The sequence below is a fragment of the Aspergillus piperis genome (genome assembly GCF_003184755.1).
Source record: "Aspergillus piperis CBS 112811 unplaced genomic scaffold BO85scaffold_17, whole genome shotgun sequence".
Taxonomy (NCBI): Eukaryota; Fungi; Ascomycota; class Eurotiomycetes; order Eurotiales; family Aspergillaceae; genus Aspergillus; species Aspergillus piperis.
This window is the reverse complement of record NW_020291607.1, coordinates 65,811-89,886: the sequence shown is the minus strand read 5'-3', so window position 1 is coordinate 89,886 and position 24,076 is coordinate 65,811. Positions and strand designations below refer to the sequence as shown.

Sequence of the window (24,076 nt, the reverse complement as noted above, 5' to 3'; positions counted from 1 at the left end):
CCTCTTAACAATAGATCATATAGAGCGAATCCATACAATCAAACATCTCTTTCCTCTAGTATCTCTACTAAGATAGCGAGCAAGAGACAACAAAAGTTTAGCTTAAATTCGTTCTTCGTTTTTAAGAAAGTTTGATATAGAAATTCGTCTTTCTCACACACGACTCCGTGCGCATAATTCATTCAACCCCGAAACTGAAACCCGTTCATTTCCATTTAAGAATTCCGCATAAAGTATAGTAAAGAAGTTATGGTGTGGTTTTTTTTTTCAGACAACATAAAGAAAAATTATAAGAAGCAACAGTTAAGGGCCCCTAAACTAATTCCATTTTTCTTTTATTTTGAAATCGTTGTCATTTCCTTCCTTACATAGCCTTGGCGGCCTGAGGGGGGTTCAGCTTCTTGCCATCCTTGTTGTACCTGATACGAGGAGGGGGAGCACGGTTGCGACGACCTTCCCGGGAGCGGACACTATAGGAATTAGATTATTAGCTTTTGTGTTTTGTTCTCGAGTTTCGATGATGGTTTCTCGACGCATTCATCGTTGTTTTGGGTGGGTGGGTGGCGTACCGAACAATCTTGCCGTGGATAGCGCAGGAGACGCAGTACTGCAGCTTCAGGTACATCTTGGGGACGGCGTAGTCGGTGAAGACGGAGGCGTCCGAGATATCACCTGTAGAATTGGAAAAAAAGAAACCAGTCAGTCCGGTGTTGTCTTTCAGGATTGTGTCGAATTCCGTTCACTCGTGCGTCGCGCTGTTTGTATCGGTTCCTTCTTCTGTTTTCCCCTCTTGTCGTATTCCGGTCGAGTTGATTTGGCTTCGATTCAATTGCATATGTAACACCCCCACTTCCCAGCTCTTTTGGAACGAACAGACAGCGCGCGCGGACGGTTTCGGGAAGAACTCAGATCAATGGAGAGAGATCGTGGAACGTACGGATGGCAGCGGACTCGACCATGTTGCGGATGGTGAATCTCTTGATGGCCTTGTCCTTGGGAGTGCAGCGAGCGCAGTTGGAGCAGCGCACGGGCTTGACGTGGCCGCGGCCGTTCTTGTTACGACCGCTGTAGAAACAGGTTAGTTTATCGGTTCCTTTTCTTTGAATTTGCGAATTTCCATGATTTCGATTTTGATTTCGCCATTTCTTCAATCTTCTTCATATTTTCCCCAAAATCGCACAACACTGTACGGTAGCCGGGCCATTCTGCGGTAAATGTATGGCGAATTTTTCCTTCCGTGCGGCCGTCTTCATTCAGGTGTGCGTAGATTGTGTATATATGTATATATGGCATGTGGCATGTGGCATGGATTGGGTGGGATAAGGAAAGGGTTCGGTCTTACTTGTTCGCCCTCTTCTTGACCATCTTGACGGATTTCTCTGCAGCAACGGGTCAGAGAATGTAAGTCAGGGAGAAGGGGAAGGGAGGTTGTCGCGTACTTGGCTGTCGGGTTTGGTTGTCGTAAAGGCTCCGGAGTCGTCTCTTCGGGATGAGGTTGTGTCGGGTTTGTGTGGTAGCCCTATGCCCTTAAGCGAGCTGAGTCACGGGATGAGTGGCCTCAGGCGGTTAATGCTGAGTTTTAGATACCTGAGGCATAAGCGAAGGGGTGACATCGGGAGAGTGGCGGACGGTGGCCTGACCGCCCCTGCCTCAGGCAATCGGCGAGAAAGTTGAAAAAGTTGGGTGATCCGACTGGCGTTCACGTGCCGTGTCCCGAAGTGGTCTAGCGCATATGGCCCATCCCGACCCAAAGTTACGGTACACCAATACGGTATTCTGTTTACTCAGGTCGAGGATTGTGAGTGGTCCCCGTGCCATCCCTCTTTCTCCCTGAAACTGTCATTAACAGCAAATAGTTCGGCCAGCCGAATCCACTTGGGATCTGCTTCTACCTTTTCCCCCCCCTGGGTTTGGCTTGGTGGCTGCTGGCTTGTCTGCCGTATCTTTCTCGTCCCTCCAGATCATCGCGTTGTGTCTCGCACTCCCTCTTTTTACTCTTCTTTCTCTTCCTCTTCATCTGTCTTCCTTGCGTGACTTGTCTCTGGTTCATTACCACTTCTCAATCCTCGTTCGTCCTTCACGGGGGTCGTGTCTCCATTCCACCGCTCCGCTGCATTCTCCGCTCTCTCTTGACCGGTTCGTGAGACACAGACCTGCCAGCCTACCACAGGTCCGCCATTCCGGTTCGGCGCCATGTCATCCACACCCACTTTTAAGGGAACCATTAGCCACAAGACTGTCGGTAGAGGCAGGCTGCCCGACTTTGACAGTCACATTCCACGTCCTCGCCCAGAGACTTCCTCTACAACTCATACCCCCCAGACCGCGTCCAGCGACATTGGCAGTTCCACCATGAGTGCCGCCAGCAGCCGTCAGAGGCAAAACCAGTCCAAGCGCGATGAGGTATGGCACGCTTTTCCCCCTTTGGATTGTTTGCAACTGCCTCGGAGAAAAAGGAGGTGAACCTGGAAAAATTCTTGTCCTGCAAGTCGTTTCTCGGTTTTCGAAATTTTGATTGCTCAATGCCTCCCATTGACTTTTCTAACTACTCACGGACTTAGGCTATCCGACGAAAATTGGAGGCCGACCTCAACAAGAAGAGACATGCCCCGGCACGAGCAAACCGCTCCCGCAAAGCTCCCCCCGGTACCGTCCTCGCATTGAAACCTAGTCAAGCCCTCCAGATCAAGCCGAACACCTCCATCGCCGAAGCCGCCCAGTTGATGGCCGCGAAGAGAGAAGACTGCGTGCTTGTGACTGACGATGATGACCGGATTGCTGGTATCTTCACGGCTAAGGACCTCGCGTTCCGCGTGGTCGGCACTGGCCTGAAGGCGCGGGAAATCACCGTGTCTGAGATTATGACCAAGAACCCTCTGTGCGCGAGAACGGATACCAGTGCCACCGACGCTCTCGACCTCATGGTCCGGAAAGGATTCAGACACTTGCCGGTTATGGACGAGAACCAGGATATCTCGGGTGTTCTCGATATCACAAAGTGCTTCTACGATGCGATGGAGAAGTTGGAACGTGCATACAGTTCGTCGCGCAAGCTCTACGATGCATTGGAGGGTGTGCAGACGGAACTCGGCTCCAGTCAGCCCCAGCAGATCATCCAGTATGTCGAAGCGCTACGACACAAGATGTCCGGCCCTACGCTGGAAACCGTCCTGGACGGCATGCCCCCAACCACTGTCTCCGTCCGCACCACAGTCAAGGATGCCGCCGCTCTGATGAGGGAACACCACACCACTGCCCTGCTCGTACAGGATCAGGGCTCCATCACGGGTATCTTCACCAGCAAGGACATTGTGCTGCGTGTCATTGCTCCCGGTCTTGACCCGTCTACCTGCAGTGTCGTCCGCGTGATGACCCCTCACCCTGATTTCGCCCCCAGCGACATGAGTATCCAGGCTGCGCTCCGCAAGATGCACGGTCAGTCACTCCAATTACCCCTGCTGCGCTTGAGAGAAGAAACTAATACGGGGGATGTATAGATGGACATTACCTCAACCTGCCCGTCATGAACGATGCGGGTGAGATTGTGGGAATGGTGGATGTGCTGAAGCTTACATACGCCACCTTGGAACAGGTCAGTAACAGGATATCTGATACGATAGGATAATTCGTCTAACTAACTTGCAATCAGATCAATACCATGCAGTCGCATGATGATGAGGGCCCGGCCTGGAACAAGTTTTGGCTGTCGATGGATCACGAGTCCGATTCCATGGTCTCGGGGAGCCAGCAGCCCGCGCAGCGGTCAGTACTCAGCCCTGAGTCTCCGAAGGCTAGTTATGACGCCCGAGACAGCGTTCTCCCCAACGAATCTGCTTCTCACCATGGCGGCGACGAGCACTCTGAATACCACGTAGACCCGCACCACGGAGAGCACGTCCCCTTCCCGTTCAAGTTCAAGGCTCCTAGCGGCCGTGTGCACCGTGTGAACGTGTTCCCCTCTGCTGGCATTGCTGAGCTGGTTGCTCAAGTTTCGGCCAAGCTGGGCCCCGAGGCGGATGCCGTGGGCGGCGTTCCCAGCTGCGACGAGGGCAAGCTGAGCAACACGGGCTACGCTCTGAGCTACCTGGACAACGAGGGCGACACCGTGTCGATCACCACCGACCAAGATCTGGCAGATGCCGTCAGCCTTGCCCGTCAATCGCACCGCGATAAGGTCGATCTCTTCGTCCACGACCCTACGCAGCCTCCTATTCCTGCTACCGTTGAACCCCAGCCGGTGCCAGCCCGGCCCATCGAGGAGAAGAGTCCCATTTCCGAAGACCGGTCTGAGGAAGAGTCCGTGGTGGCGAAGCCCCGGGCTCAGTCCTTCCCCGTACACCAGCCCGAAGAGCAGTTTATCGCCGGAGTGCCCAACGACCTGCTGCTTCCGGGTGCGATTGTGACCCTGGCGGCCGTCATTGCGGGTGTGTTCATTTTGAGCCGGGCCACTTCCCGGTAAAGAGATGTGCATCTACCTGTCCGTGATGAAAGAAAGCAAGTACCCGTGTATCTATTTCCTTTTCGACGTCTCCTTTCGCGTGTTATATATCTGTAACCCCAAGAGCGTTTCGTTTGTGTGACTAGTTTCCCTTATGCATTGGTCAATCTCCTTCCTTACATATGGTGGTGGCCGAAGTCCTAATTGTGCCTGTTTATTCTGTTTCGGATACCGTTTAAGTTCGTGAGAGCGTAAGGTTACAATAGCATGTTCTGCTCCCATTCGGGAAGCGTACTTATAGACCACCCACCAGTACCGGACCATCGTCAGGGTCAAAATCATGAGGGATTAGATAATTGGCATATTTCGCATGATAGACATAATAGTTACCGGTATAGCCAAGGGACGTTCCTGGATGATTTGCCGAATCCTGCAAGAGGGGTTGACTGCCTGGCTGCCTGAAGGGCTTGCCGGAAGGAGACTAGCGCGGCGGCCTTGGGGGGAAATTTTAGGATTTTGGGAAAAGCTGATTGGGGCGTCGCGAGCAGAAAGCCGTGAATATTAGTTATTGCCTTAGTCTAGTATTATTGCAGTCACTTTTGACCTTTCTTCCCTCCTTCACCATCAAACATCCAGGCTCTTTTTCTCACTATCTTCTAAGCCTCGCGCTATTCACGGGCCCTCTTCTTTCTGCCCCCCTCCTGTTCACCCGCAGCTTTCTGTCCGGCTGCGATGCTGAGCTGGAATTTTACCCGCGCTGGTACTTATTCGTATTGATTGATCTTTCACTCTACTCTTTTTTTTCCTACCCTTTATTTTTTTTTCCCTGGCCGGGTTGCCCGTTCATTGATTGACCTGTCTGGTTGCTTGGTGTCCATACCGCCCTCCCTCTTCCCCCTCGACTGGTCAACTTATTTCTTCCCCCACCAAAACAATTTCTCCTCCAAAGGGCCAAAAAAAAGTGTCCCTTTCACATCAACCACCACCCCACCCTCCACCACCTGGGTTCACCGCTGGACCCCGTGTTTCCTAATTTCCCGCGAACTTGGTGGTTTTCAGCTCGGGTTGATTGTTCACACTTGAGCTGTCAAAATGTCGCTACTCCCCCCCGAGGTCCACTCGGCGCTCTCTCAGCTCCTGCGCGCGCTGTCCACTCCCGACAACACCATTCGTGCCCAGGCGGAGGAACAGCTGAACAATGATTGGATCCAAGGCCGTCCCGATGTCCTGCTGATGGGCCTGGCAGAGCAGATCCAGGGTGCGGAGGATGTGCTAGTAAGTGTCCTGCTTGGCTTTTCCTCGGTGGGCCCTTAAAGGATGTTGGTCCAAGACCTTCGAGTCAAAGATCAGCACCCCCGGATTATAACAAGCGTTATTTTTATCCCTCCGGACTAGTGGCAGTTTAAGGAAACAAAAAGGTGGTTCGCGTTCAGGTCGCTCATTGTTGCATCTCCTCCCCAGACACGTTCTTTCTCCGCCGTGCTCTTCAGAAGAATCGCGACCAAGACACGAAAAGACCCCGTTACGAACGAGGCCAAGGAGCTCTTTTCGACCCTCACCGGCGAGCAGAGGTTGATCATCCGTCAGAAGCTCGTGACTTGCTTGACCAGCGAGTCCGTCACAGATACCCGCAAGAAGATCGGCGACGCCGTGGCCGAGATTGCCAGACAGTACACTGATAACGGTAGGCACCGTGAAGGACCTTGATACGTGCTGGATCTTTCCAATCTGATACATGTGGCTTAGGCGACCAATGGCCCGAACTGCTCGGCGTTCTCTTCCAGGCCAGCCAGTCCCCTGACTCCGGCCTGCGTGAGGCCGCTTTCCGCATCTTCAACACTACCCCCGGTATCATCGAGAAGCCCCACGAGGAGGCCGTTGTCGGTGTGTTCAGCAAGGGTTTCAAGGATGACGTTGTCTCGGTATGTCAAGACAGCCATACCTCGGGCTTGAGGCCCCCAAGCCGTATGCTGATCGCCGTGTCTACAGGTGCGCATTGCCGCCATGGAGGCCTTCGCTTCGTTCTTCCGCTCGATCGCCAAGAAGTCCCAGCCCAAGTTCTTCTCCCTCATGCCCGACCTGCTCAACATTCTGCCTCCGTTGAAGGAGTCGTCCGAGAGCGAGGAGCTCTCCTCCGCCTTTTTGTCCCTGATCGAGTTGGCCGAGATCTGCCCCAAGATGTTCAAGACCATGTTCAACAACCTGGTTACATTCAGTATCAGTGTGATTGCCGACAAGGACCTCAGTGACCAGGTCCGCCAGAACGCTCTCGAATTGATGGCTACCTTCGCCGACTATGCGCCCTCGATGTGCAAGAAGAACTCCGAGTTCGCTCAGCAGATGGTGACCCAGTGTCTGAGCTTGATGACGGATATTGGTGTCGATGATGAAGATGCTTCTGAATGGAATGCGTCGGAAGATGTACGTTCTGTTTCATTATCTTGCATGGTTATTGTTGTGCTGACGTATTACAGCTCGACTTGGAGGAAAGCGACCTCAACCACGTTGCGGGTGAACAGTGCATGGACCGTCTGGCCAACAAGCTTGGCGGCCAGATCATCCTCCCCGCGACCTTCGCCTGGATTCCTCGCATGATGTCCTCTTCTGCTTGGCGCGATCGCCATGCAGCTCTCATGGCCATCTCCGCCATCTCGGAAGGCTGCCGCGACCTGATGGTCGGCGAATTGGACCAGGTGTTGCGACTGGTTGTTCCCGCTCTTCAGGACCCCCACCCGCGCGTGCGCTATGCTGGCTGCAACGCTCTGGGCCAGATGAGCACCGATTTCGCCGGTACTATGCAGGAGAAATACCACTCCGTGGTGCTGACCAACATCATCCCCGTGCTTAACAGCACCGAGCCCCGTGTCCAGGCGCACGCGGCCGCGGCTCTGGTCAACTTCTGCGAGGAGGCAGAGAGAAAGGTGCTGGAACCGTACCTTGCCGATCTCCTGCAGCACTTGCTGTTGTTGCTGCGTAGCACCAAGCGCTACGTGCAGGAGCAGGCCCTTTCGACTATCGCTACCATCGCCGACTCGGCTGAGAATGCCTTCGAGCAGTACTACGATACTCTGATGCCTTTGCTGTTCAACGTCTTGAAGGAGGAGCAGTCCAAGGAATACCGCCTGCTTCGCGCCAAGGCTATGGAGTGCGCCACGCTGATCGCTCTGGCTGTCGGTAAGGAGAAGATGGGTCAGGACGCGCTGAACCTGGTGCAGCTTCTGGGCAACATTCAACAGAACATTGTCGACGCCGACGACCCGCAATCGCAGTACCTTCTCCACTGCTGGGGCCGCATGTGCCGCGTCTTGGGCCAGGACTTTGTCCCTTACCTCCCTGGTGTCATGCCGCCTTTGTTGACGGTTGCCGCTGCCAAGGCTGACATCCAGCTTCTCGACGATGAGGACCAGATCGACCAGGTCGAGCAGGATGAGGGCTGGGAGCTGGTGCCTCTGAAGGGCAAGATCATCGGTATCAAGACCAGTGCACTGGAAGACAAGAACACCGCCATCGAGCTCATCACGATCTACGCACAGATCCTGGAGGCTGCGTTCGAGCCGTATGTTCTGGAGACGATGGAGAAGATTGCCGTCCCCGGCCTTGCATTCTTCTTCCACGACCCCGTGCGGGTGTCGTCTGCTAAGCTGATCCCCCAGCTCTTGAACTCGTACAAGAAGGCTCACGGCGACCAGTCGGCTGGATTTGCCGGCATCTGGAACAAGGTGGCGGAGAAGATCATTGAAGTGCTCAGCGCCGAGCCCACAGTCGACACACTGGCGGAGATGTACCAGTGCTTCTACGAGTCGGTGGAGGTGGTCGGCCAGAACTGCCTGACCCAACAGCACATGCAGGCTTTCATTGAGTCAGCCAAGTCGACACTGGAGGACTACCAGGTCCGCGTGAAGGCACGTCTCGAGGACCGCGCAGAGGCGGAGGAGGGCGAGGAGGACAACCTCGACTACGAATACGCGATTGAGGACGACCAGAACCTTCTCAGTGACATGAACAAAGCTTTCCACTCCATCTTCAAGAACCAGGGCACGACATTCCTGCCGGCGTGGGAGCAGCTGATGGCCTTCTACGATGCGTTCATCACCAGCCAGGACCCGACGCAGCGGCAATGGGCCCTGTGCATCATGGACGATGTGCTCGAGTTCTGCGGACCCGAGTCGTGGAACTACAAGGACCACATCATGCAGCCCCTGGCAGCCGGCCTGCAGGACCCTAATGCGGCCAACCGCCAGGCTGCGGCGTACGGTGTCGGCGTTGCTGCCCAGAAGGGCGGTGCCGCGTGGGCCGACTTTGTGGCGGCCAGCATCCCCAGTCTATTCCAGGTGACGCAGATCAACCAGGCGCGCAGTGAGGAGCACGTGTTCGCGACGGAGAACGCATCGGCCAGTATCGCCAAGATCCTGCACTATAACGCCAGCAAGGTGCAGAACGCTCAGGAGATTGTGGCCAACTGGATCGGCACTCTCCCTATCACATTCGACGAGGAGGCTGCTCCGTACGCCTACTCCTTCCTTGCGCAGCTGATCGACCAGTAAGATCCCGATTCACTCATTAATACTTAATGACCATACTAACTGACGTGCAATAGACAAAACCCCGTGGTGATGTCCAGCGCCGACAAGGTGTTCGGACACATTGTCCAGGCACTGGAAGCGGAGACGCTGCAGGGCCAGACAGCCGGCCGGGTGGCCAACTCGGCGAAGCAGCTGGTGGCGGCGACCGGGCTGAATGCCGAGCAGATCCTGGCGGGTGTCAACCCGGACAACCAGGGCGCCGTGCGCAGCTACTTCCAGTGAGTCGATATACACCAGTTGGGGACGGGGTTCGGTTTGGGAAATGTTCATATGCCATGAGTTGAAATGAGATTTGCGATGTGATAAGGACAACAACAACAACCACCAATAAGGATATGGGATTTTTATTATTTTTTTTCGACAGTTATTTTTTATATCTCCTCTATTGTTATGCTTCTATTGTTAAAGGTGTATAGCGGTTTTCATGAGAGAAGACAAGACAAGACGTGACGTAGTCGGGAGCCATAATAAGCCGAATACATACATAGTACTACATATTCCATATATCTTCTTCACACCCAGTCAATCAATCATATACTGTAGGATATATATAAAAAAGAGAAAAAGAGAAAGGGAGCAAAAGAAAGCGATAGACTAAGCAACCATCTCTAAAATCTCCAACACCTGCCCCTTCTCCTGCAGCGGCACCACATTCGCCCGACACCACCGATCATACAGACTATGTTCCGCCAGCGCATCGAACTGATCCCGCCCCACCCCGACCGCCTGCAACGACCGCGGTAGCCCTAACTCTCGAATCACGGCGTCTAGCACATCTCCGAGATCAACTTCTGCTGCTTCTGCATAATGCTTGCGCACCACCCCGGATACGCCCTCCTGCCGGAGCAGGAAATCGCGGAGTTTGGTTTGTCGGGCAGTCACATCACTGGTGCTGGTGCTGCTGTACTTGACGTTGTATTTGCATACGGCAGGGAGGAGGATACAGCTTGTTTCGCCGTGAGGGACGCCGAGGGGGCCGAGCTACTCATCACGTAGTCGTTAGTATATATACATGTACCCTGTTAGAAAAACAAAGATACATAAGAAAAAAATGAATGGGGTCATACCTGGTGTCCAATCCCATGACTCGCCCCCAAAGGCAATCCGGCTGAACAAGCAGCCATAGCATCCACACTGCCCAAGGCACAATCCAACCGCGCTGCTTTCCCACCATCATTATCATCACCATCTTCTTCTTCTCTATCTATCCCCCCCTTCTTATTATTCAATCTTCTACATCTCACCAACCCTGGAACCAACAACCCCAACGCATGCAACGCCAACCGATCCGTCTCCTCCGTAACCCCATCTTTACTTCCTACCCCGGAGGAAAGATACGTCTCGACGCAGTGATCCACCGCCCGGATGCCCGTTCCTAACCAGATCCGCTCCGGAGTGGTGGCAGTCAACTCCGGGTCAAGTATCACGAGTTGCGGGCCGCGGATCGGTGCTGGGAAGGAGTATTTCCGACGGGAAGTGTCATGGGTGGCTCCCGCGAAGGAAGAGTATTCGCCTGCGGAGAGGGAGGTGGGGATGGAGATGATAGGGATGGAGGGCGGTTTGATGGGTGGGTTTGGGGTCGGTGGTTCGGAGGTTAAGGTGAGGAGGGTGTCGGGGGTGGTGGTATTGTTGGATATTGCCTATATTTCGCCCAGCCAGTTCTTTTGATTAGTACATGTGTTAGGGTAGGAGGAAGAGGGGGGTTTAGGGAAGGTATATTACCAGCGCAACTACCTTCGCGGCATCTGTTAGACTCCCTCCGCCGAGGGTGATCAGAAGATCTGCCTCCGCGGCTTGGGCGTCGCGGACTACTTCTAGTACTTCGGACCAGAGCGTGTGGCTTTGCATGCCGATGCGGGTTCCTGCGATCTTGTCCGGTCCTAGGGCGCGGGTGAGACGGTCGAGGGCGTCGGTGTTATGGGCGAGGGAGGCGGAGCAGAGGATGTAGATCTTGGAGGCGTGGAAGAGGTCGGTGATGTGGTGGGCTGCTGCCGTGGGGAAGGGGATGCCGTAGGAGAGGAGAGGCCGGGGTCGGTCAGCGAAGGCTGGGCGGAGGGTTTCTGTCATGTTGAGATATTGAGGCTTGTATTCTGTACTTTGTATGTATGTATATGGGAGGGGAGGTGAGGATGATTGTTTTATGGTGAGGGAATTGGAGGGACAAGAGTGACGCTTATATACAGTGTGAAAAGATCGGCTGTGGGATCTGCCTGTCAGCAGACTACGAATGCCCCAATCATGACTGATGTACTGGAAGTAGCTGGGATGTATACACAAGACGAGAAGATGAGGTGGAATTACTGCTTCCCTCAAGAGACCCGCGAGTATGTGGGATGTGGGGCCCAGCGGGGCGGAGCGGAGGTGATGTCATGTAGGGTTCATGCAGGGATCGCTTCATGGTTACAACTTGGTTCATAGTTCAATCAATCAACCATTCATTCACTACGACGGTCCAACTCCCTAACGCCTCCAAAGCCAGCAAGATATCCTCCCGTTCGCATTAGTACATATTAAGACATCCTTCCCATCTACGCCGTCCGCTCGTCTTCGTCCACTGCCGCCCGCAATTCCCATACAATGTCGTAGCATTCCGCCAGCAACGCGTTCACGCTGCCCTGGCCTTCGGGGATGTCGGTGCCCACGTAGAACTTGCCGTCCACGCGCATGTTGTCAATCGAGTTGAGCTATTGCATTGTCGTTAGCATCTGTCGGCTCTCATCTGCGAAAGCAGCACCTACTTTCATGCTGTACGGATAGAGCTCGCGCGAGTTCGATACACCCCCTGACTCCTGTACCTCCAGTAGGCATTTGCGCAGCGTCTGAAGCTGGTTGTACACTGGCAACAGCGCCTCCGACACCGGCTCCGAGGAGATCAGCAGCGCATAAATGTACCCGTAACTACGCCGGATCAGGTACAGTAATGTCTACACCCGAGTTAGCATGTACCAGATAGAGCGGCCGGTGCAACTTACCCTCTGCGCATGAATGTCTGCTGCGTTGCCCTCCGCATCTACGAAGTTACCGTTCACCCGCGCCTCGTCAATCCGGTCGAGCTTGCGCTGGTAGCCAAACAAGTCCGTCTCACGAAGCGACCATGCCTGTGTCACAGCCAGACGGTCCAGCTGGTTGCGAATCTCGATCAGTTTGTCGTACTGTTCCTTGAACCTTTCGTCGATCTTTCCTTGTCTGCGACATATCAGCACAGGATCCTATTATGTCGCCATCCATACATACCGCTCCAGCACAATCTCGGTCCAGAGCCAACACCGCTCCATCAGCAGCTTGACGTCTTCCTGAGCACCGGAAAGCGGCACCCCTTCAGCATCAACGAATTGTCCGTCCTTCATGCCCTCCTCAATCTTCTTCAGTTGGGTCCGAAGCGCGGTGACCTCGGATGATGAAAACTATCAATGTCAGCTTGCACACTTCCTATCGGCAAGGGTAAACTACCTTAGAGCGCGTGTTCACGGCCGATGTCGATCGCAATATAGACACGAGCGTCTCATGTGTAGCCGCCAGTTCCGGACCCAGCTTGGCCAGACCACTCTGCAATTTCTCCAACAACAGCTGACATTTCTCCAGACGACTCTCGAGCAGGGTGATAAGGGCAGGGGAGTAAGCTTGGCGGCATCGCTCGAGGGTATCGTTCATGTTCGCAAGGGTCTTGGTGATGGAGATCAGGTCTTTGGAACTGTAGAAGCCGGCCTCTTCCAGGTGGTCGAGTAGACGCTGAACGGTTAGTAGGGAAGAGTATCGCAGAAACGTTCACGCATACCTGAACAGTCGTCGCAAGAGAGTACCTATATTACAGCGACGAACATGTTAGTATAGTTCAATTTTAACCTGACACCAGACAGAAGGAACATACACAGCAGGAGCTTCATTGTTGCGACCAACGGTCAGGAATAGCAGCGAAATGAGTTGGAAGCAATCGTCAAGAACATAGTCCACTAGAACATCGCACAAGTCAGCATTCCTATAGTCGCCATCATCCATACACAGGCCCACTCAGTGCTAACGTCGATTATGTGCCCGCCGGCGATCCTGTTCCTTGCGCGCGGCATTGAGCTTTTCTACCTCGGCGACCACCTCTTCATAGAGAGGAAGAACATCGCGAGATTTAATATATGAAGACTTGTCCTGTTTGAGCAGGATGAGAGCATCGCGAGTGCGCAACAGACGCTCAAGGATTGGCTGCTCTTTAGGGTCCAGCGGGGCGGGGACAGCGGGGGAGTCCATGCTGCTGGAGAGAGAGGGGAGGGAGGGGAGGGGAGGGGAGGGGAAGAAGATAGATAACGAAGTGATGGAATCGGGGACGCAGACGCGGATGAAGCGGAATTTAAAGAGATATTCGAGATGATTCTATATCAGCGACACAACAGCCAAGCCAGGTAGACAGGATCTAATAAGAGATACATCCGCATTGAAGTAAAGTCCACGGGCGGGAAAGCAACGTGAAGCCCATCAGGCGATGATGGCATTGCCAAGCTATCTGGCCCGAAGCGGGATAGCGCCAAGTCACGGGCGAGGGGTGGTAACACTAAGCCCAAACGGGGGCAGCCCTAAGCGAGGGCTTCTGCGGTGCTCAACACACAACTTCCGTTCGGGGCAAGCGTTAGTCACTCACCGTCCGACTCCCCTTCTCGACCAGGCCGTTACAAAAAAGTCTCCCGTCCTTCTCTTCCTCTTTTTATCCCCATCCCTCTCGAGACTCCAGTCCAGTCCAACCCCCCCGTCGACCACCATGTCTACTGCCGAGCTCGCTTGCTCCTACGCCGCCCTCATCCTCGCCGATGACGGCGTCGAGGTCACCGTACGTATTGACCCTTGATTCAACCCGGGCATTGGAATGGCAGGCAAGGATGGGACATCGTGCTAGGAAAGAGCAGGAAAAATAAGAAGAGTGTCGCGAAAAGAGATGGAATAGGACGATACCAAGGAATCGGAACATGCAACAAATGCCGAGTTGGAAAATTCAAGGTTATAAGATCAAAATTGGACTAATAATGGAATTTCTTCAATACAGGCCGACAAGCTCCAGACTCTCCTGTCTGCCGCCAAGGTTCAGGAGGTTGAGCCCATCTGGACTTCCATCTTCGCCAAGGTAAATTGATCCGTCCAACCTTCGCAACACATCTCAGTTTCATCATCGCATGCGATTCGCGATTCAACCCGACTATGCACCACCATCTGGAATCAAACACAAAGACTTACACGTCGGTTTTATCAATAGGCTCTCGAGGGCAAGGACATCAAGGAGCTCCTGACCAACGTCGGCTCCGCTGGCCCTGCCGCCCCCGCTGCTGCTGCCGGTGGCGCTGCTGCCCCCGCCGAGGCTGCCGCCGCTGAGGAGAAGAAGGAAGAAGGTACGGATCATACTACAACATACCCATTGTCATGGCGATTGCAATGGCAGGGCATTATAGGAATAGGAACATCTGGGCTAACTTCTATACAGAGAAGGAGGAGTCCGACGAGGACATGGGCTTCGGTCTTTTCGACTAAGCGTCTTCAACCGTTCGGGTTTCCTAATTTTTCCTTTTCTATCTCGTTTCCTTACTACCTCCTTTTCGCCCCCTCGCATTTCTTGTACCTGATACTACGCGACCGCACGAAGACCAAAAAGGGAAAATTAAAAGAAAGAATGAACGGACAAGGACATCCGGTGGGACTGGGCGCTCTGCTCGCATGATAGGCTCCGTCGTGAAAAAAAATAAGAACCAGAAATGTGTCTCTTACGTAGTACTACTTTCTGGAGGGAAAACCGCGATGCCGTTGCGATTCCGGTTTTTCCTGGGGGGCGGAAGAGATTCGGCTTCGGCTCCTCTTGTGTCTCTGATGTTGTGTGTGCTTGTTGCTACTATGCTATATGGCGTGTTCTTTCGAGCTTAGGTGCCCCAGCTCTCATGCAATGTCTGTCATGCGACCATGAGCAAAACCTCGTTCCCACTGTTTCCATATGTTCTGTAGATCTAGACGTAGTAGACACCAGTAGTTCGTATGGTTATAGTATACTATAGCACTATATATACTATACTCCGCCTGCCCTGTGCACCACTAACTTCCCCATACAACAAATATCCCGCCAATCGATGTACATCAACATCAGCAAATCAATATCCATATCGGTAACAACAACAGCAATACCCACTCCGCAATGGAAGATCGAGATCGAGATAAAGAACTTTTAGACACCGCCAGCCCATACAGTACAACCAACCAATAATACAACCCCAGACAATAAAGTACTAGCTAGACACGCTAAACCATCAGCAGCATAGAACCAAGACAACCTTAGAAACAGCACACAAACACACAACACAAAATTAATGTGCAACAGACGCGCTAAACAGCAGCCGTGTCCTGGTCGCGTGTCGCGTAGAGTCGGAACTGCACGAAGATGGTCACGTCTTCGACCATGGTGCCGAGCGAGCCAATCAGCCATGGGACATTGGTCACAATATAGTTCCTTTCTGTGGAGTGGCAGATGATCTATAAAAAAAGTTTTCATTAGTCTGGGTTTATGTGAATCATGAGAATTATGATAAATAGGTAGACTTACGCCTGCGCCGTAGGTGAGGTTTCCCATAAGAGAGAGGATGAAGAACAGTAGCGAGAGTCCTATACTCATATGTTAACTCAAAACACATTACCCCAATCAGAAAGAGAAATACATACCCTCACACGACTTATCGCAGTAGTTCTTATAGATCTGTGGAAGTCGCGCCCTATAATTCCAATTAGCACCAGCACCATCACTCACCCCAATAAATCATAAGAAAACAAACATACCCAAGATAGCAAATTGCACTAATATACCCCAGCACCATTGCCCCAGGCGCCATATCCACGCCTCCCAGCCCCTCCTCCACTGGCGCGGGCTTCCACACGCCCGTCCGCCACGCAACCGTCCACCCTGCCATTCCAATAACGCAGATGCCCAGCACACTGCTAAAATTCTTCACCCATGCCTTGCGCCCCACATCATTCTCCTCGACTATCTTAGCCAGCATGTCATCACTGCTGCTTTCCGCGCGGCGCGTCGAGTTCCTAGGGTTGTCCAGAGTTTCGCCTGTCTGCGCATACGCATCACTGAACCGCCGGCCCAGGAGCGGCGTCGTCGGATCGGGCGTGCTTGGCTCGAACACGGAAGAGGAAGTGCGGCGGCGGGGGCGCGGCTGTCGGGAGTTCCGCGCCTTGTAGTAGAGACATTGTCCGATAAGGACCCCGTCTGCGATGCAGAAGTACACGGCGATGGCGACAATCACGGGCACGAGACCTGCCCAGGCGCCTCCGATTAGGTTGGTGATGTCGCCGAGGAACCAGACGAAGAGGAAGAGGAGGGAAATAGCTTCGGCGTTGCCGTTGCGGTAGTTTTCGATTAGTTGGGGGACCTGGTAGTCTCGTCAGTATGGTTTTAATGTAGTATGGGGGAGAGAATAGAGGTTTAGAGGGCTTACAAGGAGAAAGATCCAGCAGGTGAGTGATATCGAACCCAGCAAGCCAGAGGCTGCTTCGCGAGAAGTGAGAGGGACAGAGTCGGCATTGGTAGCTGTCCAGAGAGCCGCCATCTTGGTTTGAGGTATTTGGGGGCAGTGAGGTGCAAGAGTAGTTGCTGGAGTTTGGAGGGAAACTCCTGCGGACTGCTCGACTCAATCAATGACGGGCAGAGAGATAAGGAACCCTCCGATGATAGCGGTTTTATTGAGAAAATCCCTTGCCGTTCGGGCGCATGGGGTCGCGATAAGAGCGGATAGTGAAAAATGAAGGGTCAGCTGCTCAATTCGGAGAAATCCGGTGGTTGAAGAAATTTTCATGGAATGTGTAGGAGGGAAGCACGAAGGAATGAAGCGATTAAAATGGCGACAATTGAGTCACTTGAGGACTGAATAGATTGGCGCATGGTTGCGGGTGGAGCCGGTCAGGAATGCTTTTGACTAAGCTGTCTGTCTTCGTGGTGTCATTCTTTTGGCTTCATCCTATCCCTTATCAGCTTGTCAACTTCCCCCATGATAATTATCATTGCTTTGGATGTGGGTAGAATCTTTTGGGGTACATGTAGGTGAGTATCTCTGGAAATGGAATGGATGCATTTAAGCCGCATATCCGTTGGTAACGTATTGTGCAGGGGTCCCTTGCGAAGCAGGCCATATAGTACTACTGCTATTAGTATTTTTTTATATACACTTTGTTTTACTGGATCGCGATAGCAGCAACATCACGATCGATATGTTGTAGTTACAGTAGATCAAATCGTCTGTCTTTATTAAAACTTTTTTTTGTGATATTGAGAAATTTTGATCAACAACCCTTTTTATTTAACCGGTCTACTAAGCCCATCTGAATGCCCATGCAGCAAGTACTTTTCCTAAATGTCGTATAGGTTACACACGGTATTTCACCCTGGGTATCAAGCTTCTTCCTCGTCGTACTGAAGCAGCTGGAGCTCGTCCTCCAGCATGGAAACCACCATGTCTCCCATCGCCTCCCGAATCGGTCCATGCAGCAAGCGCTCGCGCTCCGACTCTGGCTGCACCAATTCCAAGCCATCCACATACTCCGTCAGCGGGGAATAGTCGAGCACTTCGCCCCAGTTTCCCCGGTCCACTCCGTACTGCTGAAGGAATGCTTCCAGCGTGTGCATCCCGTCGTTCAGCAGCCACTGTTCGAGAACGGGTTGCTGATCGGCGCTGGGGTGGGCCGGCGCACGGTTGTCCTCAGCTTCGGTCTCCGATGGAACGTCATCTTCGTGTACTTCCTCTCCATCACGCTGAAACCTAGGGAAATGAATAGCTCCGTTGTTCAGCTGATCAAGCAGGTCTCGCAGCCATTGTGGCCGCCCTACATCTGGTACCTGCGACAAGTAAGATGGCGTGGGGTCGGACTGCTGACGATAGGCTTCCGACTCGTATGGGGGAAGGGGATCGGATGCGGAGAGGCGTCCAGCGACGAAGCGGTTAGGCAGGTGCGTCGTGACCCGAGGGATATCGGACAGTACGACATGGCGTGCGATATCCAGCGAGATCTCTGGCGGTTCAACGGGCTCTTCTTCGTCAGGAAGCGTGTCGGCCACTTCTGCGATCAGAGAGACCGCTTCGGGAGTGTTCCAGAGGTCCTTTGCACGGCTAATATAGAGTTCGGTAAAGAGTTCATGGGCGTCCGTGGGTGGCATCTTGCCCCAGATCCTCTTAGGCATGGGCTGGATGTCGAGCTCTTGCGCCATCTTGCAGAACACCCACGGGTAGCGCGACATGGCTCGACGCAGCTGCTCGCGGCATTCCTTCGGTTTGTTAAGTCGTAGATAGGCTAGCGCGAGCGAGCACTGGATGTTGGGAAGAGCCTCCCACTCCTTGCTCAGTCGCGTCTGTGTGCACAGATCCACGAAATGGGAATATTCTCGGCCTCGCAGGGCCAGGTGATCGATAAGAAGCCGGATGCAGTATGGGTCAGTCTCGTTGAGACTCAACAGTAGCTTCGCCCACTCATACGCCGTCCGCCAAGTACCCTTCATACCCAGGTTAGCAATGTACCTCCAGCCAACCAACCACAGCTCGCGGTTTTCCATATGCACAAAGTCAAGTTTTGCCTGGCCTTGCTTAACGAGGTTGCTGAAAGACGAATGGGCTGAACGACCGATATTGAATAGTGCGCGCTCGAGTAGGTCAGCCGAGACCGCATGATCGCCCTGATGCTTTGCTATTTCAGACACCTGTAGGAGGGTAGAGATGTGGTATGGATTGTATTGTAAGAGGTGGATCATTCTTTGGGGATCCATTGACTCCACGCACATATCGAACTGTCTCTGCACATCCGTATATGAAGAATTGTGCACAATCTTGTACATAGTAGAGCCATTTTGGAGCTTTTCGACCAGCTCCATTCCAAGACCTCCACTGGGAGACCTAGGCCACTCATCTCTGCCCTGCATTAGAACATTCCGCCGCTGCGTCACGCCTGCCAGACTCTGACCCCTACTGGCAGGACTGTACCGACCTGTCAATGCCTGCCCTAAGTCAAGCGTCTCCCGACCTCTATCTCTCCTGCGACCCGATCCAGTATCTTGATCGAAGTTTTCCAACACGACATTTCCAAATAATTTGCGCATCTCGTTCGTCGCATTCAAGCATCTAGGATCAATGGCGAGAAGTGCTTCCGGTGTTTTCGGGAATCCAGCATCGCGGTCTTCTGCGGCGGCTGAACCACCAGACTGTGCGGGGTGTTTAGGGTTGACGGCCAAGTCTTTCAGCGCTTTGTCGATATCATCCAGTCCTGTAGCCTCGGGAGAAGCAGTGCCAGCCCCCGATTTAGCCCCCGCCTTCTTCTTTTTCTTGTTCTTTTTATTTTTCTTTCCCGGGGCTGCGGGCTTAGGTGCAGGTGCAGGTGCAGGAACCTCCTCCTTAAGTTGAGTCACGGGCTCGGATTTCTCGATCTCGGCTTCGATCTCGGACTCCTGCTCATCTTCATCGTCGTCGTCAACCGAGTTCAACAAATCGAATGCATTGAGCTTCGGCTTCGACGGCCGGACCACTGGCTCTTCATCGCTCGAGTCATCATTCTCTTGGTCGAGTTGTGCCAGCTGCAGCTCTTGTTCGCGCTGCTTCTGCAGCTTGCGGAGCGCACGGGAGGACATTCAGAAGTCGACGATATATTCGAATCTGTAGAAGCAGTCGAGAGTGATCTGATATGATTGGGCGCAATGGGCCACACACGCAGACAGCGACGCGGAATAGTTATTGACAGGAAAGCCTAAGAGTCAAAGAACAAAAGAATATGATTGAATCGGGCAGTCCCGCGGGGAATGACGACACGGCCGAGACAGGCTTAGCGGGGTTCGGCCAGTTTTTTGTTTAAGCCCCTTTCGGTAGCCGCCGTATGTAAGGTCACAAACAATACATACACGGTATCACATGACGCAATGGCGGCGAGATCCCGTGGTTCAAAGTAGTTGCTTGCCTCCACCGCATCTCGTCTGTTTCTCACTTGCTTATCTTCTGCTTGCTTTTGTTGTTCTCCGAAACCAGAGACGGAGAGTAGCCAAGACACTCCCGGCTCACATACAACCCTCTATCCGCCGGCCCAATGCGTCGTGCGGCTTTTCAAGCCCTTCGTACTGCCCGTCGCGTGCCAGCATGGAAGGTCACTGGTAGGAAACCGTGCGCCGTGTCCTTCTCTAGCAGTCGGAGTCTCGGTCTACGTGCTTCCTCCACGGGCAAACACCCCTCTTATCTCCCCGCCCCCCTCCAGTCGTCGATGCATCTTCGGAACTTCTCAATCGCTGTCATTTCGACCGCCGTCGCCTCGGGCGCCTGGTACGCTTATCAGGGCACCGGCCAGACATCGGCGGGTCTGAACCCAACCTCGTCGCAACTCCGTTCGTATTCAACCGCTGGCGCACAAGCTGAAGCCCCTGCGGAGGCCACTCGACGTGCACTGCTGGTGGATAATGACCAGTTCTTTACCGCCCCTATATCTGGAGATCAGCCATTGTCCAAGCATACAGACGATTCCGATCGTCGAGTTCTCGAAATGTTGACCCCAGAGCAAGCCACACAGAAGCTCAGGAAGAATGAGGAGTCATATCTGGTGAACCGGGGCAAGGGAGTGGTCCGCTACGATATTGTGCAGGTGCCTAGTAATTCTCCAATTGAGGATGATCATGCCGAAAAGATTATCGAGGTGCCGTCGTCCGTTGCGGCAGCCAACCAAGGCGAATCCAAGAGTGACTGGATGTTCTGGGCGGTGTTTGATGGTCATTCGTGCGTTTACAGAATTCCATACGATCAAGTTTTTTCCCTCATACTAACCTATTGTCTCACAGAGGCTGGACAACATCTGCCAAGTTGCGCAATGTTCTCATCTCCTACGTCGCTCGTGAATTGAACACCACCTACAAAGCCGCGGCTGCTGACCCCTCTCTGTTGACGCCCTCGTCCGCTGCCATTGATGCCGCGATCAAGCAAGGGTTCACTCGCTTGGACGACGATATTGTGCACAGCAGCGTCGACAAGGTGCTCAAGTCCAACTCGCGCCGGGTTGCAGCCGAGATGCTTGCGCCTGCTCTTTCCGGATCTTGCGCCCTTCTTGCTTTCTATGACTCTCAATCTAAGGATTTGAAGGTCGCCTGCGCAGGTGACTCCAGAGCTGTTCTGGGTCGTCGTGCTGCGAACGGTAAATGGACCGCAACGCCTCTCTCTGAAGACCAGACTGGTGGAACTCCGTCTGAGATGAAGCGTCTACGGGAGGAGCATCCCGGAGAGCCTAACGTTGTGCGCAACGGACGGATTCTCGGACAGCTCGAGCCGAGTCGCTCTTTCGGAGATGCATTCTACAAGTGGAGCAGGGATACCCAGGACAAGATCAAGCGACAGTTCTTTGGTCGTACTCCCCATCCTCTGCTGAAGACTCCTCCCTACGTGACGGCCGAGCCAATCGTCACCACCACAAAGATGGAGCCCGGAAGCGGTGACTTCCTCGTCCTTGCAACCGACGGTCTCTGGGAGATGTTGAGCAACGAGGAAGTTGTCGGTCTTGTCGGCCAGTGGGTTGAGCAGCAGCAGCAGCTCGGCGCCAGTGGCAGCAACAAGGCCTGGCTGAAGAGCTGGTTTAGCTTTGGCAACAAGTCTGAGCTACCTGTTGAGGGGCCCAAGGCGACCGACGCTGAAGGCCAACGTCGTCCCATCCGCCAACAGCAATACGACATCGCTGGAGCAGCCAGCCGCTTCACCGTTGAGGATCAAAACGTTGCGACTCACCTTGTGCGCAATGCGATGGGAGGAAAGGACAAGGAGATGGTCTCCGCTTTGCTGACTCTCCCCAGTCCTTATTCCCGCAGATACCGGTATGCTTCTTCCCTACTTTATCGTTCATTGGGATCCCACTAACCTTATTAAGCGACGACGTAACTGTCGAGGTCATCTTCTTCGGCGAGGGCCCCGACAACCGCACCGTCACCATTAATGAAGAGGCCAGCGCATCCAAGGAGAGCGTCAAGGCCAAGCTGTAGTTGTAAACCCAAAACTTTTACCATAAGACATTACTACGATTGGCGTCAAAGAGGCAGAAAAGAGAGACGCAAGAAAACATGCTCGATTCCATTTCCATTTCTTATCCTTTGTCTTTGATGCCCGTTCGTGATACATGCATACACGGTTGACGGCATTTCCTGTCTTTTATGATTTTGTCTTACCCTGACTAAATGGACTGGCAATACAGCCGGCGTTACGCGCGCGGAGCCTGATGGGGAACTTATTCTTGCTTTAGTATGCATTAATTAGCATGAAATGAGATACACATGACATAGATTGTTACATTCGCGTAACTCCTGCTCTTGCAAGTGTGATTGACGCTATTCTTGGGGTATCGATAATTTAATAATAGTACAAAGCGGTATGTCCGCCACGCCATAATTGCGCTGAGATCTTCAAGCTCCCTCAGTGCTCGAGCACCCTGTCTCTGGTCCGTCAGGCCAGGCCATGGCAGAATGTGCTCAATTATGGACGAGTGTGTCCAGTAATTGGCTGCACCCGGGTAGTTTTGATCGAAGAAAGCGCGACGCATTTCCTTCACAAACAAGTGAGGCTTTCTCGAGCAAAACTACCTTAGGTGCATTCCAGTACTCGTGACTGAGCAGAGCCCCAACATCACCGGACATGACTTTCGCATCCTTTGGATCCGTGCCGGGTCGGCTATAGCCTGGTATCACATAATCCCATGTGTCTGCATGCCATATTCATAACCTGACTTCATGACTTCTTGGCCGGAGGCGCCAGGCTTTTTGGTGTTTTGTACATGACATAGTGCCTCTTCCATACAGGCAGGGGCTTGACCGGAAAAAGCACCCGATCCAGGAGTAAGGTCTGCAACGTAGCGACGTTCGTACTGGTGAGCCAGTAGATCATCAAAGCGGTAGGCATCTCCGACACATATGATGACAATCCCACATTCAACGCCAGCACCTGAACAAACATCCGAATTCCCCGCAAGGAAAGCTGCTTGTACATCTCTACCTTGGGCAGATCGGCCAGGTTCTTCAGAGGCTGGGCCTTCCAACCCATTCTAATATTCAACAGAATAGATAGTGTTAGTGCCAAGGGCAGGATACCGGTAGGATCCCCGGCCAAAAGATCAGGGAACCAAAGAGCACCCTCATTAGCGAGCGAGGGCTCGACCGCCAGATGCAGGGCAGACGAGGGATCCGCGGACTCGGGCTCAAGGCGCGATAGTAGCCAGGGCACTAGACCACGGTCATTGCCGGACATGGCGCGGAGACTCTCCATGATGGAGATCCAGATGGGTAGTTGGAGGAAGTTCAGTGGCTTCCAGAACCGGGGAACGCCCAGGCGACGGTGTACGATTCGTTTCCGTTCCAGGAATTGCTTCATGAGTTGTTGCTTTTGGGCCCTTGTAGGGTCCATTTTAGCGAGCAATAGGCGATCCTCGCGGGTGTAGTCCTCTGATTTCTGCAAATTCTCTTTGAAGCATCGGTTCCACGCATGGAGAAGTGGTATCGCATCCCGTTCCCGTTTCGCTTGCATCTTGCTGTAGAGTTGTAGCGGCAGAGCAACGGTTGTGCGGACGATCAGAGCACTCAATGGGATGGAGACGGCCCATGGTAGACCGGAAATAGCGTGGACATTATGGAGAAAGGCGGAGGAGAGTTCGAGGGCTTCGTTGATGAAGGGTGCTGGACGGGTTGGGTGGAAATGCCGGACCTGCTGGAAAGCCGCCGTCTTGCGTGCGGGATGCGACAATCGGAAGGGCCGCATGTTGAGTGATTGGCGGGTTGGCTGGACGTATGAGTTTGTAAACACAATATGTACAAGAATTGAATAATGGAAGTATGGGGTTAAGAGACAATGCCTCACCAATGCCGCGCCGAGTTTGACCGAATCAGACCAGAATGAATTGAAGGGCCGCCGAGGGTGGAAAACATGTCATCACGTGGAAGTTAAATATCACGTGGTGATAGGAACAAGACAATGATTGACCTTCCTGTCAGTATATCATGTATGTAATGTAATGTACCATACAATACGGGCTATCGATAAGGATCTCG

General features: G+C 53.2%; 10 protein-coding genes across 10 annotated transcripts; 4 read left to right on the top strand and 6 right to left on the bottom strand.

Annotated features, from left to right (window-relative positions):
• Positions 1 to 229: 229 nt before the first annotated feature.
• BO85DRAFT_451751 (40S ribosomal protein eS26) lies at positions 230 to 1,472 on the bottom strand. The gene is made up of 5 exons (XM_025660662.1): positions 1,440 to 1,472; positions 1,343 to 1,379; positions 938 to 1,065; positions 570 to 672; positions 230 to 470 (listed from the first exon to the last, which is right to left on the bottom strand). The coding sequence occupies exons 2-5, from the start codon at positions 1,363 to 1,365 to the stop codon at positions 365 to 367; spliced, it is 360 nt and encodes a 119-aa protein (XP_025512797.1). The 5' UTR covers positions 1,366 to 1,379; positions 1,440 to 1,472; the 3' UTR covers positions 230 to 364.
• Positions 1,473 to 2,193: 721 nt separating this feature from the next.
• BO85DRAFT_378135 (CBS and PB1 domain protein) lies at positions 2,194 to 4,459 on the top strand (the record flags this gene model as incomplete). Its single annotated transcript, XM_025656287.1, has 4 exons — positions 2,194 to 2,403; positions 2,562 to 3,435; positions 3,498 to 3,592; positions 3,650 to 4,459. 4 exons carry the CDS (start codon positions 2,194 to 2,196, stop codon positions 4,457 to 4,459), a joined length of 1,989 nt encoding a protein of 662 aa, XP_025512796.1.
• Positions 4,460 to 5,093: 634 nt separating this feature from the next.
• On the top strand, positions 5,094 to 9,517 carry BO85DRAFT_402549 (nuclear import receptor PSE1). The gene is made up of 6 exons (XM_025657194.1): positions 5,094 to 5,713; positions 5,900 to 6,122; positions 6,185 to 6,360; positions 6,428 to 6,859; positions 6,913 to 8,978; positions 9,036 to 9,517. The coding sequence occupies exons 1-6, from the start codon at positions 5,531 to 5,533 to the stop codon at positions 9,241 to 9,243; spliced, it is 3,288 nt and encodes a 1,095-aa protein (XP_025512795.1). The 5' UTR covers positions 5,094 to 5,530; the 3' UTR covers positions 9,244 to 9,517.
• A 98-nt stretch (positions 9,518 to 9,615) lies between these two features.
• On the bottom strand, positions 9,616 to 11,088 carry BO85DRAFT_377716 (iron-containing alcohol dehydrogenase; the record flags this gene model as incomplete). The annotated part of the gene is made up of 3 exons (XM_025656273.1): positions 9,616 to 10,002; positions 10,089 to 10,661; positions 10,744 to 11,088. The coding sequence occupies 3 exons, from the start codon at positions 11,086 to 11,088 to the stop codon at positions 9,616 to 9,618; spliced, it is 1,305 nt and encodes a 434-aa protein (XP_025512794.1).
• A 351-nt stretch (positions 11,089 to 11,439) lies between these two features.
• Positions 11,440 to 13,447, bottom strand: BO85DRAFT_451747 (uncharacterized protein). Its single transcript, XM_025660661.1, has 8 exons — positions 13,041 to 13,447; positions 12,890 to 12,971; positions 12,797 to 12,821; positions 12,472 to 12,750; positions 12,256 to 12,425; positions 11,994 to 12,207; positions 11,760 to 11,945; positions 11,440 to 11,705 (listed from the first exon to the last, which is right to left on the bottom strand). The coding sequence occupies exons 1-8, from the start codon at positions 13,258 to 13,260 to the stop codon at positions 11,550 to 11,552; spliced, it is 1,332 nt and encodes a 443-aa protein (XP_025512793.1). The 5' UTR covers positions 13,261 to 13,447; the 3' UTR covers positions 11,440 to 11,549.
• A 318-nt stretch (positions 13,448 to 13,765) lies between these two features.
• rpp1 (ribosomal protein P1) lies at positions 13,766 to 14,955 on the top strand (the record flags this gene model as incomplete). The annotated part of the gene is made up of 4 exons (XM_025665252.1): positions 13,766 to 13,834; positions 14,048 to 14,125; positions 14,255 to 14,387; positions 14,480 to 14,955. 4 exons carry the CDS (start codon positions 13,766 to 13,768, stop codon positions 14,524 to 14,526), a joined length of 327 nt encoding a protein of 108 aa, XP_025512792.1. The 3' UTR covers positions 14,527 to 14,955.
• Positions 14,956 to 14,998: 43 nt separating this feature from the next.
• Positions 14,999 to 17,088, bottom strand: BO85DRAFT_522280 (vacuolar membrane PQ loop repeat protein). The gene is made up of 5 exons (XM_025665251.1): positions 16,482 to 17,088; positions 15,814 to 16,415; positions 15,700 to 15,749; positions 15,584 to 15,642; positions 14,999 to 15,513 (listed from the first exon to the last, which is right to left on the bottom strand). Exons 1-5 carry the CDS (start codon positions 16,590 to 16,592, stop codon positions 15,367 to 15,369), a joined length of 969 nt encoding a protein of 322 aa, XP_025512791.1. The 5' UTR covers positions 16,593 to 17,088; the 3' UTR covers positions 14,999 to 15,366.
• A 194-nt stretch (positions 17,089 to 17,282) lies between these two features.
• On the bottom strand, positions 17,283 to 19,805 carry BO85DRAFT_451745 (transcriptional repressor TCF25 family protein). Its single transcript, XM_025660660.1, has one exon. The coding sequence runs from the start codon at positions 19,649 to 19,651 to the stop codon at positions 17,432 to 17,434; it is 2,220 nt and encodes a 739-aa protein (XP_025512790.1). The 5' UTR covers positions 19,652 to 19,805; the 3' UTR covers positions 17,283 to 17,431.
• A 192-nt stretch (positions 19,806 to 19,997) lies between these two features.
• Positions 19,998 to 22,323, top strand: ptcF (type 2C protein phosphatase ptcF). Its single transcript, XM_025658108.1, has 3 exons — positions 19,998 to 20,777; positions 20,840 to 21,859; positions 21,913 to 22,323. The coding sequence occupies exons 1-3, from the start codon at positions 20,101 to 20,103 to the stop codon at positions 22,022 to 22,024; spliced, it is 1,809 nt and encodes a 602-aa protein (XP_025512789.1). The 5' UTR covers positions 19,998 to 20,100; the 3' UTR covers positions 22,025 to 22,323.
• On the bottom strand, positions 22,311 to 23,900 carry BO85DRAFT_451743 (putative mitochondrial export translocase Oxa2). Its single transcript, XM_025660659.1, has one exon. It carries the CDS (start codon positions 23,784 to 23,786, stop codon positions 22,764 to 22,766), a length of 1,023 nt encoding a protein of 340 aa, XP_025512788.1. The 5' UTR covers positions 23,787 to 23,900; the 3' UTR covers positions 22,311 to 22,763.
• Between the last annotated feature and the right edge of the window lie 176 nt (positions 23,901 to 24,076).

Excerpts from the sequence above, each read along its gene's own strand:
- BO85DRAFT_451751 (XM_025660662.1), bottom strand. The coding sequence starts at position 1,365 with ATGGTCAAGAAGAGGGCGAACAA. Across the intron at positions 1,066-1,342 it reads GTCAAGAAGAGGGCGAACAA|CGGTCGTAACAAGAACGGCC; the intron begins GTAAGACCGAAC and ends CTGTTTCTACAG. Across the intron at positions 471-569 it reads ATCCACGGCAAGATTGTTCG|TGTCCGCTCCCGGGAAGGTC; the intron begins GTACGCCACCCA and ends TAATTCCTATAG.
- BO85DRAFT_402549 (XM_025657194.1), top strand. The coding sequence starts at position 5,531 with ATGTCGCTACTCCCCCCCGAGGTCCACTCGGCGCTCTCTCAGCTCCTG. Across the intron at positions 5,714-5,899 it reads AGGGTGCGGAGGATGTGCTA|ACACGTTCTTTCTCCGCCGT; the intron begins GTAAGTGTCCTG and ends TCTCCTCCCCAG. Across the intron at positions 6,361-6,427 it reads TCAAGGATGACGTTGTCTCG|GTGCGCATTGCCGCCATGGA; the intron begins GTATGTCAAGAC and ends CCGTGTCTACAG.
- BO85DRAFT_451747 (XM_025660661.1), bottom strand. The coding sequence starts at position 13,260 with ATGGACTCCCCCGCTGTCCCCGCCCCGCTGGACCCTAAAGAGCAGCCA. Across the intron at positions 12,751-12,796 it reads CTCTTGCGACGACTGTTCAG|CGTCTACTCGACCACCTGGA; the intron begins GTATGCGTGAAC and ends CTAACCGTTCAG. Across the intron at positions 12,426-12,471 it reads CCGTGAACACGCGCTCTAAG|TTTTCATCATCCGAGGTCAC; the intron begins GTAGTTTACCCT and ends TGACATTGATAG.
- BO85DRAFT_522280 (XM_025665251.1), bottom strand. The coding sequence starts at position 16,592 with ATGGCGGCTCTCTGGACAGCTACCAATGCCGACTCTGTCCCTCTCACT. Across the intron at positions 15,750-15,813 it reads AGTGCAATTTGCTATCTTGG|GGCGCGACTTCCACAGATCT; the intron begins GTATGTTTGTTT and ends TTGGAATTATAG. Across the intron at positions 15,514-15,583 it reads ACCTCACCTACGGCGCAGGC|ATCATCTGCCACTCCACAGA; the intron begins GTAAGTCTACCT and ends CTTTTTTTATAG.
- BO85DRAFT_451745 (XM_025660660.1), bottom strand. The coding sequence starts at position 19,651 with ATGTCCTCCCGTGCGCTCCGCAAGCTGCAGAAGCAGCGCGAACAAGAG.
- ptcF (XM_025658108.1), top strand. The coding sequence starts at position 20,101 with ATGCGTCGTGCGGCTTTTCAAGCCCTTCGTACTGCCCGTCGCGTGCCA. Across the intron at positions 20,778-20,839 it reads GCGGTGTTTGATGGTCATTC|AGGCTGGACAACATCTGCCA; the intron begins GTGCGTTTACAG and ends ATTGTCTCACAG. Across the intron at positions 21,860-21,912 it reads CCTTATTCCCGCAGATACCG|CGACGACGTAACTGTCGAGG; the intron begins GTATGCTTCTTC and ends AACCTTATTAAG.
- BO85DRAFT_451743 (XM_025660659.1), bottom strand. The coding sequence starts at position 23,786 with ATGCGGCCCTTCCGATTGTCGCATCCCGCACGCAAGACGGCGGCTTTC.